The sequence below is a fragment of the Centroberyx affinis genome, unplaced genomic scaffold, assembly GCF_046629955.1.
Source record: "Centroberyx affinis isolate AG114_WGS23_722 - 3 ecotype Tasmania unplaced genomic scaffold, CSIRO-AGI_Caff_v1 ptg000594l_1, whole genome shotgun sequence".
Lineage (NCBI taxonomy): Eukaryota > Metazoa > Chordata > Actinopteri > Beryciformes > Berycidae > Centroberyx > Centroberyx affinis.
Genome location: NW_027279233.1, coordinates 116,102 through 130,438, shown reverse-complemented (window position 1 = coordinate 130,438; position 14,337 = coordinate 116,102). Strand labels below are relative to the sequence as shown.

The window sequence follows — 14,337 nt, the reverse complement described above, 5'->3', positions numbered from 1 at the left end:
GCACCTTTGCACTATTGTCCTAGTGTTGTTTACGTTGTACATAGTAGTTAAATGTTTAGGTTCTCTGTCCATCTTGTTGTCCTTGTTTCTAGCTGGATATTTATCTGTGTAAGTACACTGAGAACAACCAAAAACCGGAGTCAAATTCCTTGTATGTGGACATACTTGACCAATAAAGCTGATTCTGATTTAATGAGGAAATTAATGACATTTCATGGTTGAAATGAAGGGGTTTGTTATGCAGGGTTAGACTTCATCATGTTAACATGTAAACTCTCTCAGTCCGGACCGGAGGCTTCAGAAGCTCCACATGCAGCGGAGGGAAAGGAGTTTGGAGGAAAGGAGTTTGGAGGAAAGGGGATTTTAGGTGAGTTCAGTAGGTGGCGGTAAAGCAACCATCTTACTAGTGAAGAAGAAGAAACCCGGAAGCAAACATTTGCCGCCAAAGCTGCAGCTTCCTGTGTTTGGGACAGAGCAGAGCAAGGCTAACCTGGTCTGACCCGGGACAAACTTAAAAGGTACGGTGCTTAGCTTGTTCGATTAGCTACAAAATCTTCATATACCATATTGTTATACGAGTTTCTATAAACTGTACCTGCTAATCGAAGTGGAAGGTAAGAGATATTACGATGGCTTTGGTTAGCTACCGTTAGCTTACTGCGCTAGCTGCGTCGCTCCACCCTGTCGTCACACAAAGCTAGGCTACTTAGTTAGCCTCTTTCTTTGCCGTGCCGTGCTAAACACGCGACCACAAACAACACGGGTTTAACGTTAGCCCTCTTGTTTGTTCACATTAGTGCTTTTTAACAGTGGCGTGTACCAAGTAGCTACCAACTAACCGTTTTAATCATCTTAAAACTGGTTAACTCTAGATAACTGTAACATGGCAAGTGTGATACATACGTTAGCTAGCTAGCTAACCGAGTGACACGTCTGGATCCATTTCAGAGACTGTTTAGGTTAAATGTTTGTTAGCCGCGATTCCTGCTGTTCGCTTTGTGGCCTAAACTGGTCTGAAGCTCATTGTCACACAACTAATAACTGCAGTTTATTTGCATTTCATCAGTTCCGATACTGTCCGTTGTGTCTGTATGGAGAGAGCGTCCCGCCGAACTCCATTCAAAATCTGCCAGTTTTAATTCCGCCTGGCTTTAAGTTGCTCACCTCGTTAAACACGACTTAAGACGGTTTACGAAGCGTATGCTGGTAAATTCGTCCCATTGATAATCCACCAAGCCATTTACAGCTCCTTGCCTATAAATTATTCATCATTTTAAACTCAGGCACTAACGTTAGCTAGCTAAGACGATGAGGACGCCTGAATGCAGTTCGTTTACTTCTAGTTTATTTCTAGTGAGCGTTAAATGTTGGTTAGCTACAGTTCCTGTTCTTTCTGGACCAAACTGTCACACAACACATAACTACCGTAGTTTGTTTCCAGTTAATCAGCCTCGATACAGTCAGTTATGTCTTTCGTCACACCGAACTCCATTCAAAAATGTCGGAGAAGGTCCACACGTCGTTACACACCACTGAAGACTTTATGAACCGGCAGGGTTTGCTCTGGTGTTCGTCCTGTCGGTGACCCACAGAGCTGCGCTTTATTTCAGTAAAATCTAATGTGTTTTAATTTGCACTCACTGCCAGAAGACTGTTTTTCCAACAGAAGAAGTTTTAAAGTGCTGTTTGTGGTATTGGGTGTGTGCCGACCTGAAGCGAGGATCCTAACGATCAATGCTAGTAAAAAGTTCAGCACTATTCTAATAAGAGATTTCACCGTGCCAGATCTGTACTGTCTCTATACTGGACCATGACGGAATGAGCTCAGCAGCATCAGGCCCTCACTCAGCGTCTCTGTTAAAAAAACATTTTTTTTCAATCTTTATTGAAAAAAACATTCAAATATACAAACAGTGCAGACATTTGCTCAGCATAGTAGTGTACAAAGAAACAAGAATATGAATTTAAATAAACAATTAAAAGTAATAATAATTACTTACCCCCAAAAAAACCAGTTGGGATAAATAAACTTCATTAATATAAAATTCTGATAAAAAAACAAACATGTTATTCTTCTTTAAAGAGTTCACCGTACAGTGTGACAGTTTTATTACTTTTTATAGTGTTTGAGTGTTTACTTTTTATATAAGTTTGAGAGTCTTAATATATTCATTAAATTCACATTAAAATCTAGTGAAATTGGGGGTCACTTTTGTTATTTTGCATTTATGGATGTGAAATTTACCATATAGAATCAATAAGTTTACAATGAATTCAATGTTATATTTATCCTGTTCAAAATGTGTAATGACATTTTTACACTTTTAATATTATGATTAGTTTTACACAATATATAATCTACTATTTGAGTCCAAAAAGTAATTAAATGTATACCATGGTAAAATAAATGCGTTAAGGATTCTGGTTCATCATTGCAAAAATTACACTTGTTTTCCATATCTAAAACTTTGGAGAAATATACTGATCTTCCTGCTTCTCTTCCAGACTGATCATCTGAATCTTCTCCATGGCTGTCAGACGAGGCCACATCAGATACCTCAAGGTGAGCTGCTTTGAGTCCAGATACCTCAGAGCAAGGCGGGTTGGGTTGGGGGTTCCATTCCCTCTGTGGGAATCGAACCCCGGCTCAACATGTACAAGCCTCCGACTCTGGGCTGAACAGTATTGACACAAAATCTAATTGCGATTATTTTACAGAATATTGCGATTTAACCTGTGATTCTTATCAGACCAACATACATGTATTACAAAGAAATGCACATATAAACAGAAATACACAAATATACACACATGCATACAAATCTACAACTATACATGTGGAAAAAAGAAAGAAACAAAAAAAAATAGACATAATAATTATAATAGCAATGAATCAGAGGTAAAAACAAACAATTTTAGGTTACATGTCTGCACTGACTGGTGTTTCCATGATGTGAATGAAGTGCATCGTCCTGTATCAGCTGTGTGTGTGTGTGTGTGTGTGTGTGTGTGTGTGTGTGTGTTTCAGGTGTGTGAGGTCCAGACTTCACAGAGTGACAGCAGGGAGCAGCATGGGAACAAAGCTGCCAGCATCAAGGTGACGCTTCACTCCTGCTGCTTCTGACACCACCAGGCAGACGATTGCACACTCCACCTTTCTCTTTATTTTTTACCTTTTTCCACATTTTAGAATAACAGCAAAGACTCAAAACTATGAAATAACACAAATGGAGTTATGCAGCAACCAAAAAAGTGTTAAACAAATCCAAACTATCTCATATTTTAGGCTTTGGAAAGAAATTCATACATAGGATCAACTTCACTATTTATATTTGACTAAGAAACTCATTTCAAGACTGTAAGCAGAGACTGAAGATCAGAATGCTTTAAGAGAATGAAACAGAACATTCAGTTGTCAGCCTGGTGACTGTAGTGTATATTAGGGTAAATGTAGGGCTGCACGATCATAGATTATAATTGACGATCAATTCCTATGATGAGTTCAAACTGCGATGAAAAAACTTTGCATGAACGTTTAGGGCTGGGCGATATGGACAAATCAAATATCACAATATTTTTGACCAAATACCTCGATATCGATATTGCGACAATATTGTAGGGACGACTATTGGTGCTTTCACAAAATATTTACACAATGAGATTTTGATAAATAATCATCAGTAATGTGGATATAATGACTAAGTGGGTAAAGACAAATAATAGAACAGCTAGAACAGTCTGGTAAGTTCAGGAAATGACATCACTTTACTGTAATGCAGCCTTTAAAACCAGGAAAACACACTTATGCCATATCACCATATCACCATATTACCATATCCAATATCTAAGACGATATCTAGTCTCATATCACGATATCGATATAATATCGATATATTGCCCAGCCCTATGAACGGTTCAAACTTGAACCAGACTCGTCTTTGCCTGGTGAACTGAGAAAAGCAGGATCTGTGACTTTGACTTTTTTTGTCAATTCAATTATTAAAACCAGAAACACAATTCCAAAATGCAAAGTATTTTTATTTTTCATTTAACCAGGAAGTCCCTTGAGATTGAAATCTCTTTTCCGAGGGAGACCTGCCCAAGACAGCCACCAGTTTCAGTTTAAATAGAAATAAAACACAACAGACAGGGAATACAAACATCAGACACAAAGGAAGAGACGATATCCAGCGAAGTAAAACAGAGATACGACTTTATAAGGAGCGAGTCGGTAACAGCCTGTGTGTGTAAAAGTGTTTCTAGAAGGGCTTTAGCAGGGGAAAGCCGCTGACTCGGCGTTTGTCCCGTTCCAGTCGGAGGTTTACGATAACGCTACGACGACCACATGTCTGACGAGGCGGAGGACGCCAAGACCAACCTGATCGTGAACTACCTGCCGCAGAACATGAGCCAGGAGGAGCTGCGCAGCCTGTTCAGCAGCATCGGAGACGTCGAGTCGGCAAAACTCATCCGAGACAAAGTGGCAGGTAGGAATACTGCAGTACTGATGCTGCCGGTACCGCTGACTAGTACTAACCCTGTGTACTCGGTACTACTGCTAGTGGTAGTACTCCCTCTGTCTGCTGCTGCACTTGTTGGGATTTTTTTTTTTTTTTTTTTAAATCTTCCTCTGAATATATATATATATACATATTTTTTTCCGCCTACCTGTTATATGAATTTTACATTTTTTTTGCGGTTTTCTGAGCTGTGATGTCACTGCAGCAGCTAACTTCTGTATCTGACTCCATGTTTGCTCAAATGATTTTGTTTTTTTTGCTCATTAATGTGGATTTTTTTTCTTTCTTTTGTATAAATGCAGACTCAGTGATTAGCAATGAGAACCGAGAGTTTTGTTTTTTTACTCTTTTTAAGATGTGATGTGTTTTGTTTTCTGTGTAATAATCTGTTGACTGTTTTAATTTTCTGCACTGTTGATGTATTAATCTTTTTTTTTTTTTTGCAGTTATTGAATGTTAACAGCCAATCACGTCAGGAAGTTTAGTCTAGAGTCCACCTATAGTGACAAGAGCCAATCATTTATATTTTTTTGATAATTGCTATTTAATGACAATTGATATTTGATTTGATATTTTTTTCTCAGTTTTAACTAGGGATGGGTGTCGTTTAGATATTTTCTGATTCCGGTGCTCAAACGATACTTTAAAACCCATCGCTGCCTGATCTGAAAACTACGCAAACAACAACATTAAAGTCTTTATTGCAAAGAAATGTAACGATATATTAACTCTTAACTGTTTAAATTATATTTATGAATAAATACAAAACACTATTAGCAAATTTATATAATAAATAAAACCTAAGTCAACTATAACAATTTAACAGTAAATAATAGTTACAATACTAATAATAAATAACAGCAAAATAAATACCAAGTGCAAACTTCTTCTACTTCAGCAGTTCTTCTGCATTCTGGTTCTTAAAAGGTTTTTTTTTGGTCAACTAAACCTATTTGTCCTTAATTACTTTTCATGTACTTTTCACATGTTAGATATTAACAAATAACAGACAGTTTGTAAGAACGGGACGTTATCGGTTATCGTTAGTGAAAACTTTTATGACCCGCCTCTTCTTTTATCTGATTGGCTAAAAATGTGACATTGACGAGCGGCGCTGAAAGTTGGGGCGGGGGGCGGAGCGGTGGGGGGGGGAGCGGTGGGGGGGGGGATTTCAGTCAGCTCAGGCTCCAGAATCTGCGGCTGTTCGGTCCGGTAGGATCCGGTGTGAGAGCCGGTGCTGTCGTGGGACCGGTTTCGGTACCCAACCCTAGTTTTAACGGATTTTGACAAACTTTTAAAATGTTGTTGGCCTGTTGTTGTGTATTGAGTGTAAAGCTGTAATACTGAAGCTGTTTTGAGTTTTTCTGCCTTTACTTTGTTCTTTTCCCTGCTGTCTCTGATGCTGCATGTTAACCTCCAGATGTCGGTGAGCCGGTGTCCAGGCTGCGAACCGAACCGGACACTTTGTTCTTTTATTTAGTTGTTTTCCTTTGTGTTTCTCTAGGCCACAGTTTAGGTTACGGCTTTGTTAACTTTGTTAACCCTAGTGATGCAGAGAGGGCTATCAGTACGCTCAATGGCCTGAGGCTACAGTCTAAAACTATCAAGGTAATGTGCAAAAAGGTGCTTTTTTATTTTCCTGTCTCAACTGATAGATGTGCTATGTTCTCTCTCCTGCAAAGTGTCTGTTTGCCTCCAGATGAAGGTATTTTTGAAACATGTTTATTTAAAATAATCCTGTAATGTTATTTTGGTTTACCGAGTTCCTTTCCGACTTGATAAATATGAGTATTTCGGACCGGGCTCGGGACTCTTACCTTCGGCGCACGTTTATACCGAAGCTCCTGTTTCTATCTGCTTCTACCAGCCGTGTGTCAGAGAGGCGAGGCGGGTCTGTCTGCTGCTTCCTCTGCACACAGCGCCCTGCGGGACGCCCACACTCACATTCTGTTATCAGTACGGCTTATTTCACAACGCCTTTATTCAGGATTTCTGACGGTCTGAGTTCTATGCAAAACACTCTATCAAAGAGAAATGTGTAGATTTAATGTGAAAGTATAAAATTCAAGTGACAGAAGTCCAGTTTGCTGAAGGATGGAACCTCTTTGCTTCATTTGGGCTAAATGGCCACACAAGGAAGATTGTGCTCATCATTATTTATTATTGTGCTTCTCTCTCTAGCTCTTCTTGTCAAAATCAGCATATTAGCAAACCAGCTGCTAATCATCATCAACTTAATTTAATATAGCTCCTTAAATGCTATAAGCTAATGTAGCTTAGCCTACCTTTAGTGTAGAAGAAAACTTAGCATTTGCTAACTTCACACAGCTAACAGACATCAGCTGAACCAGATGAACTCTATAAACACTTCTGACTGCAGATGTGAAACCTGTTGACCGACTTAGAGACACAGCAGGTGACAGAGCTCCACCTGGTGAAGGCAGAGGGACACAGCAGGTGACAGAGCTCCACCTGGTGGAGGCAGAGGGACACAGCAGGTGACAGAGCTCCACCTGGTGGAGGCAGAGGGACACAGCGGGTGACAGAGCTCCACCTGGTGGAGGCAGAGGGACACAGCGGGTGACAGAGCTCCACCTGGTGGAGGCAGAGGGACACAGCGGGTGACAGAGCTCCACCTGGTGGAGGCAGAGGGACACAGCGGGTGACAGAGCTCCACCTGGTGGAGGCAGAGGGACACAGCGGGTGACAGAGCTCCACCTGGTGGAGGCAGAGGGACACAGCGGGTGACAGAGCTCCACCTGGTGGAGGCAGAGGGACACAGCAGGTGACAGAGCTCCACCTGGTGGAGGCAGAGGGACACAGCGGGTGACAGAGCTCCACCTGGTGGAGGCAGAGGGACACAGCGGGTGACAGAGCTCCACCTGGTGGAGGCAGAGGGACACAGCAGGTGACAGAGCTCCACCTGGTGGAGGCAGAGTGAAACTTCATTCAGCTGAATGTCAGTTTCCTCTGCTTTGGTTCTTGCTGTAAAACCTCTCAGCTGTGAGTCACTTTATACAGAAGCTAGTCCAACGGGTCACAGCAAAATGGCCGCCGCTCCGACCGTCCAGGACCGTTGATTTGAATGGGAAAGACCGTTCTGTCCATTCAGGTTCAGTGGGAAAACTCATTTTGCATTCTATATTTTCCCAAACTGTGATGGGAAGGCAATGATTTACATTTTCCCTAAGATTTCACGAACTGAGCTCTGTCGTCCGTAACTGAACCACAGACCCACATACCCGACCTGTGCTTCAGGGTCAGAGTCCAGCCTGCAAACCCCACTGAGTCCAGTTCAGACCTGCTGAGTCCAGTTCAGACCCGCTGCAGGGCGCCGGGCGGCTTTGTTGGCAAGAAAGACAAAGTGGTTTGAAAGGAAATCTTTGTTGAGGAGGCTGAGGCTGAGGGTTAGTCTGCAGTCTGCAGTCTGCAGTGACAGCTGAGAAACGACGAGTAAAGAAAACAAATATTGAGCTGAATCTGTTTCTGCTTCGAGAGCTGAACTCTTCTGCAAACTCAACTTCTCTGTTATTTTAATTTATACATTCACATACATTCCTTAATGCTTGTTTTCTCCTTCATGAATCAGATTGCTTTGCATAGAACAGAGACTGAAAATCCTGAATAAAGGCTTTTTGAAATAACTGACAAAATGTGGCGAGGCTGTGCTCCTGCGGCGCTGTGCGCTTCACTTCTGTTTCAAACCGTTTACATGAAACTGATTTTTTTTTTCTTTTTTCTTTTTTTTTCTTCTTTTTTTTTTATTGTGACAATCCCTGGATGACGGTTGTTTTTAAGATTTTTATTTTAATATTTACACAAATATTTTCATGTTTTTTTTAAATTTATTTTCTTGTTTTGTTTAAGAACGGCTGTCAGTAGAACTTGTCACTGTATTTTGTTGCTCTGTGTGTTTGGTGTTGCCGTGGTGACGGCGTCCCGCACAGCGCTCTGACCGCCTGCTGACTCTGCAGGTCTCGTTCGCCCGGCCGAGCTCCGACACGATTAAAGACGCCAACCTGTACATCAGCGGCCTGCCGAAGACCATGAGCCAGCAGGAGCTGGAGGAGATGTTCACTCGCTACGGACGCATCATCAACTCCAGAGTCCTGGTGGACCAAGCCTCCGGTACACACACACACATACACACACACACACACACACACACACACACACACACACACACACACACACACACACTCTATCAGCTGTGAGTGTTGTAGAGAGGCAGATATCAGTGAAGAGAATCTGTCAGCTGAGTTTCAGTGTAGTGAAGAGTTTCAGCCTTTCCTTCCTGGTGGGATCAAACCTGTAAACCAGCAGAACCAGTCTGACCAGTTGGTGTTGCCCACAGTCTGTAAACCAGATAGAGCAGTGAGTGATGTCACCCATTGGCTTCTGACAGGCTGCCAGTGGAAAAGTTAAAATCAGAAAACAGTGAAGTCAGACCGGTGTTGCATCAGGAACTCAGAGTCCAAAGCGACGATTCCTGTTCAAAATAACTAACTCGTCTGTGATTGGCTGTTCAGGTCTGTCGAGGGGCGTGGCCTTCATCCGGTTCGACAAGAGGGCGGAGGCCGAGGACGCCATCAAAGACCTGAACGGACACAAGCCGCCCGGCGCCTCCGAGCCGATCACGGTCAAGTTCGCCGCCAACCCCAACCAGGCCAAGAACTCCCAGGTGCTGTCGCAGCTCTACCACAACCAATCGCGACGCTTCGGAGGACCCGTCCATCACCAGGCCCAGAGGTTCAGGTAGGCCCCGCCCCCGCCGAGTCGAACCGCGTGACCCCGGGACCGCCGTCACGGGACGTCCCCTCCGCCTCTTCGCTTGCATCCGTCTGACAACCCAGAAAACTGAAAAACATCTTTAAAAATAAAAGTTCCAAAAAGGATCGGAGGCGATTCTCTTCTTGTGATGATTAATAAAGATCGATACGGCTTACATCACAAATTTTAAAGAGATTCATTAGTGATGCAGCACAAATACAGAAAATAACCTGGTTACACTTCCGTTATCGTGTGTTACTGGACATGTGACTCACTCTGCAGTCTGAGCCGTCTGACATATGAGCTGCATCACACTGCAGCACTTCATTTTGCTATTAGGATATTTATTTTGTTGAGGAAAAAGGACTGAAAAAAGGATTTTAATAACATTGGTTTTGGCCTTGGTGCCTGAAATTTTGGCTGCGATGCCCCGATAAAATTGAATTTATCAAAGGCCAAAGTGGCCCTAAAAATGACTTCATTCCAGGCCTGATATTGTGATTATTATCGATCAATATGAAAAAACACATTGTGATAATATTATTGACGACTGGAGGCTTCAGCTCGGCTTCTTGTTGAATTTATTCTGTAGAGTTTGTTTCTTTGTTCTTTGTGTGCAAAGCCTTCTGGGTACGTTTCCTCCTCCCTGTTCTTTGCCCCCCCCCCCCCCACGTCGACGTTTCTGTGAATAATTCTGTTTCCCGCCGGCTCTGCGGAACGCTCACCGCCCGTCTCGTCTCCTCAGGTTCTCTCCCATGAGCGTGGACCACATGGGCGGAGTGGGCGGAGTCCCGGGCGGCTCGTCGGCCGGTTGGTGCATCTTCATCTACAACCTGGGCCAGGACGCCGACGAGGGCTTCCTGTGGCAGATGTTCGGGCCGTTCGGCGCCGTCGCCAACGTCAAGGTGATCCGAGACTTCAACACCAACAAGTGCAAAGGCTTCGGCTTCGTCACCATGACCAACTACGAGGAAGCCGCCATGGCCATCGCCAGCCTCAACGGCTACCGGCTAGGAGACAAAGTTCTGCAGGTTTCCTTCAAGACCAGCAAGGGACACAAGTAGAGAGAGTTCACTTTGTTACCGCTATTTTAATTTTGTATTTTTTCTCTAATTGTTACTTGAGTCTTTTTCCCAGCGGGCAGGAAAAAGTCGTGTAAATGTTAATGTGAGTTGTTTTGTTCTCCCATCATGCCCTGCTTCTTTCATACTGTATCATCATTTCATTCCTACATCTTCATCAGCGGCTCTTTGAAGTAGTTCTGCAGGACGGTGCGGGAGCTGCAGCTCCCCGGGGAAACCTTTAACTGTAGCGCCACCGTGTGGCCGGACGAGAGAGCGTCATCTACCATTGTGCCAAATGCCGTGTGTCTACTCTGTACCATCTGACAGGAGCAAGAGGAATAAAAACCAGTAGAAACACAGCTGGGCTTCAGCCTCCTTTATACAGCATGGTCCAACAGAAAGGAGAGAAAGAAAGAAAGCAAAGAGAGATGAGTAGAAACTGTAAATGTGAACAGGATATAAAGAGGAAAGAACACAAGTCTGAGGGCAAATACACAGAATCATTAACACAGGAGTAAAGGCAGATCCAGAGTCTGGTTCAGCTCACAGCCTGAGGAGTGAAGTGTGCAGGTCAGAGGTCAAAGGTCAGAGGTCAGACATGACAGGAGGGTTCACACTGAACTGGAATGGAAACCGTTGAAACTTGTCTTCCTCCGTCTCTCTGTGTAATACTCATCAGTTCAACATTTTCATTTTAAACAAACATTTGAAAAATCTGAAAATTGTAATCTAAAATATATTTTTTTGCCTCAGATAAATAGAAAATTGGGATCTTAAATTTGTTTTTATGATTTTTCCATTTTTATAATTTTCCAATCATGTAACAAAATTAGAAAATTGAAAAAACGACCAAGCCCTCCTTCATTCTGACCCCAATTTTCCATTATTTTGTTTTCAGAGGGAAAAAAAATATATTTTAGAATATTGCACCCAATTTTCTGATTTTCCAAATGTTCGTTTAAAATGTAAAAAATCAGCTGATGAGAGTCAGACGCTCTGCAGCTCTGACTCTGTTGCTTCTCCCTGCACTTTAACAACAGAGAGGAAGTGCAGTCTGGTCTCTTCGGACAGGCGGGTCACATGACCGAGACACGAAGGACTCGACTGACTTCACTGATCAGGAAGCGGTCCTCCTCCCTGTGGTGGAACATCTCATCTGTGCTGTCATGACCAAAACTAATAAAAATACAATTGAAGTAGGGCTGAACAATGAATCAAAATTTTATTGAAATCTCAATATGGCCTGCTGCAATTTTCAAATCACAGGAGGCACAATATTTGTTAAAGGTGAAATGTGTCAAAATATCATTTTAAAGTAAATATTGTGGTGCTGCAGAGATGTCCTGGCCTACACATCATATTCTACAGACTGAAGAAAACATCTTTGTTTGGTACAGATCCCTGCAAAAATCACACTATAATAATTTCAAGGTTTTTCTATGAAAATGAGAATAATGATGTAAAAATGATCATTCCCTCTAATATCGCAAATCATATCGCAATATCAGGCTAAATAATCGCAGTTAGATATTTTTTCAAAATCATTCAGTCCTAAATCGAAGTCAGTTGAATGAAAAGTAGCTGTAAAACCTCCAGAGAGCAGCTCCTCCTCTCTGAGTCTGTGGGCTGGATGTTCACTTCAGAGTTAGTCCTGTTCCTGGATCTGGATCTGGATCTGGACTGAACATCAAGAGGTTTTTAAAGATTCTAAATCTAAAGTGTCTTTCCATATTTTCTTCCAAACATCTCAGATGCTGCAGGTTGAGTCCCAGCTTTGTGTTTTCCTGAAGTTCCTGAACAGCAGAAACCACATGAGGACTCTGTAGAGCAGCGGTTCTCAACCTTTTTCATATCAAGGACCCTAATTTAGTCCACATCAGAGCCACAGAGCCCCATTTGATGAAATTTTGTCAAATCTGAGAATATTTTTATTGTCAGATATGATTTAGTCCAGAATCCCATGACTGTCTGTATTGTAGGTAGAGAGATAACAGAGAAACTATGATCAGAACAGTCATTCTTCTACATTCTCTAACTGTGTTCACTTCTTGTAAATGAAATCATGCTGAAGTTTAACAATTCATCAATTTACTGGGGACCCCCTCAAGGACCCCTGGTGGTCCCCGGACCCCATGTTGAGAACCACTGCTGTAGGGAAACGTCTCCCGCTGCACAGAACAGCTTCATGTTTATTCCAATAAAATTTAACTTTTAAATAAAGAATCATATCGCTGCTGCACATGAAGCAGCTTTAACCTTTTCCTTTCTGTCGAGTCCTCAGAACATTTCTGACAGCCTGTCTGGACGGAGCTGAACGGAGAGAAAAGTCTTTCCCATTCAAATCAACGGTCAGGATGGTCGCAGGGGCGGCCATTTTGATTTGAACCGGTGGTGGCTGGTAATTGGCTGACTGAGTGGGGCGGGACTATGATTGTTGATTGACAGAACATAAACAATAATACAGTAGTGGGATACTAGATATTAATGTAAATTACAAATTCACTCTTAGTTTGATATAGCGAAATTATGTCATATTTCTTTATCGGCGATTTAATTACTTGGAAACCTCTTAACATTATGGAGGCAGGATATAAACTCCATGGAAGCAACTAGAAGTCTAACCGGACCGACTGAACACTTCATACACAGTTAAAAGTGTCGAGGCAGCAGAATGTTACAGCTGCTCATTCAGGACTTTGCAGTAAATCCAGGGTTCCTACGCAGGTCTGGAAAGTCTGGAAAAGTATTAAAAATGAATTTGATCATTTCCAGGTCTTGAATAGTTTGGGAATTTGAACAAATGTCTGGAAAAGTATGGAAAATGTTGCGGTTCAGGTCGGATACACACATCATTCCAGCTTTTATGTTGTAGAGCCACTTTGAGTCCACAGGTTTTGTTGATGTGCAGAATAATGTTCAGATAGAGGGACGCTCTTATTACCCAGCCGCTGTCAGCTGCATTATATCAAATACCCACCAACATCAAATCCGGTCAAGAACATAGGGTCTGGGAAAAATATGGAATTTTAAAAAGGAAAGCGTGTAGGAACCCTGCCAATCATCTCACATATTCTGATATTTGTCTCTGTGAAGAACAATCTTCATCTATACAGTGATATGACCTAGTTAGCAGGGGCAAGATGTCTATCTGTGTAAATCATATTGAAACCAGACAAAATCTTCAAAACAAATCAAGGTCTGGAAAACCTACGGAATTTTTTAATTGAAAATGTGTAGGAACCCTGTAAATCATAAGCAGCTCAGTGTAGCTCAGATATAAAACCACATATCAAAACACACAAATAAGACCAGGAGTTTTGTCTTCATGCTCCACGATTCCAGATATTTTTAAATCAGTTTCCAAACCTTCAGACTCTTCAGCCAAAACACACAGCGGCCTCTCATGACTTCCTGCCTTCTGAACACAGATGTTGGGAACAGAGTGTTGGTGTCTGATCCGCTCTGCTGAACGTCCGATGTGGATTTCACGTTTCTTTTTTCCCCTCAAAGTCAGAGTGACTTGATGTGAGAACTGGTGGAATAAATGTGAAATTGTATGTTGAAATTTTCACTCACAGAAAATATTCACACAGCGTGTTCTGCGTCTGAAGTCAGACAGAAAGTTCAGATGTGTGAACTGATGCTGAGATAAAAACGACCACAGCTGCAAACTTGTGATACATTTACTTTTTTTTTTTTACTTGAGTTCATTTTCCGGGACAAACACAAGAGTCACATCTCAGTGTAAAGAAATGTGGATCAGGTCATGTGACTGCCACCTAGTGACGGCTAATGCTCCAGCTGTTAACTCCAGGTTTAAATCCAGCTAACACATCAAAGACTCAGAGTTAAAGAGTAACTAATCCCCAGACCAGGGGTTCTCAACGTGGGGTCCGGGGACCACCAGGGGCCCTTGAGGGGGCTCCAGGGCGTCCCCAGCAAACTGACGAATTGTTAAGCTTCAGTATGATTTAATTACAAGA

At 42.3% G+C, this 14,337-nt stretch overlaps 1 protein-coding gene across 1 annotated transcript; it reads left to right on the top strand.

The window, feature by feature from the left end:
- Window positions 1–442: 442 nt before the first annotated feature.
- On the top strand, window positions 443–10,733 carry LOC139643398 (ELAV-like protein 1). Its single transcript, XM_071518537.1, is given in 9 exon segments — window positions 443–518; window positions 2,506–2,563; window positions 3,029–3,097; window positions 4,314–4,329; window positions 4,332–4,487; window positions 6,025–6,128; window positions 8,495–8,648; window positions 9,050–9,275; window positions 10,036–10,733. Coding segments are annotated over 8 exon segments (1,080 nt in total). The 5' UTR covers window positions 443–518; window positions 2,506–2,527; the 3' UTR covers window positions 10,355–10,733.
- The last annotated feature ends 3,604 nt before the right edge of the window (window positions 10,734–14,337 follow it).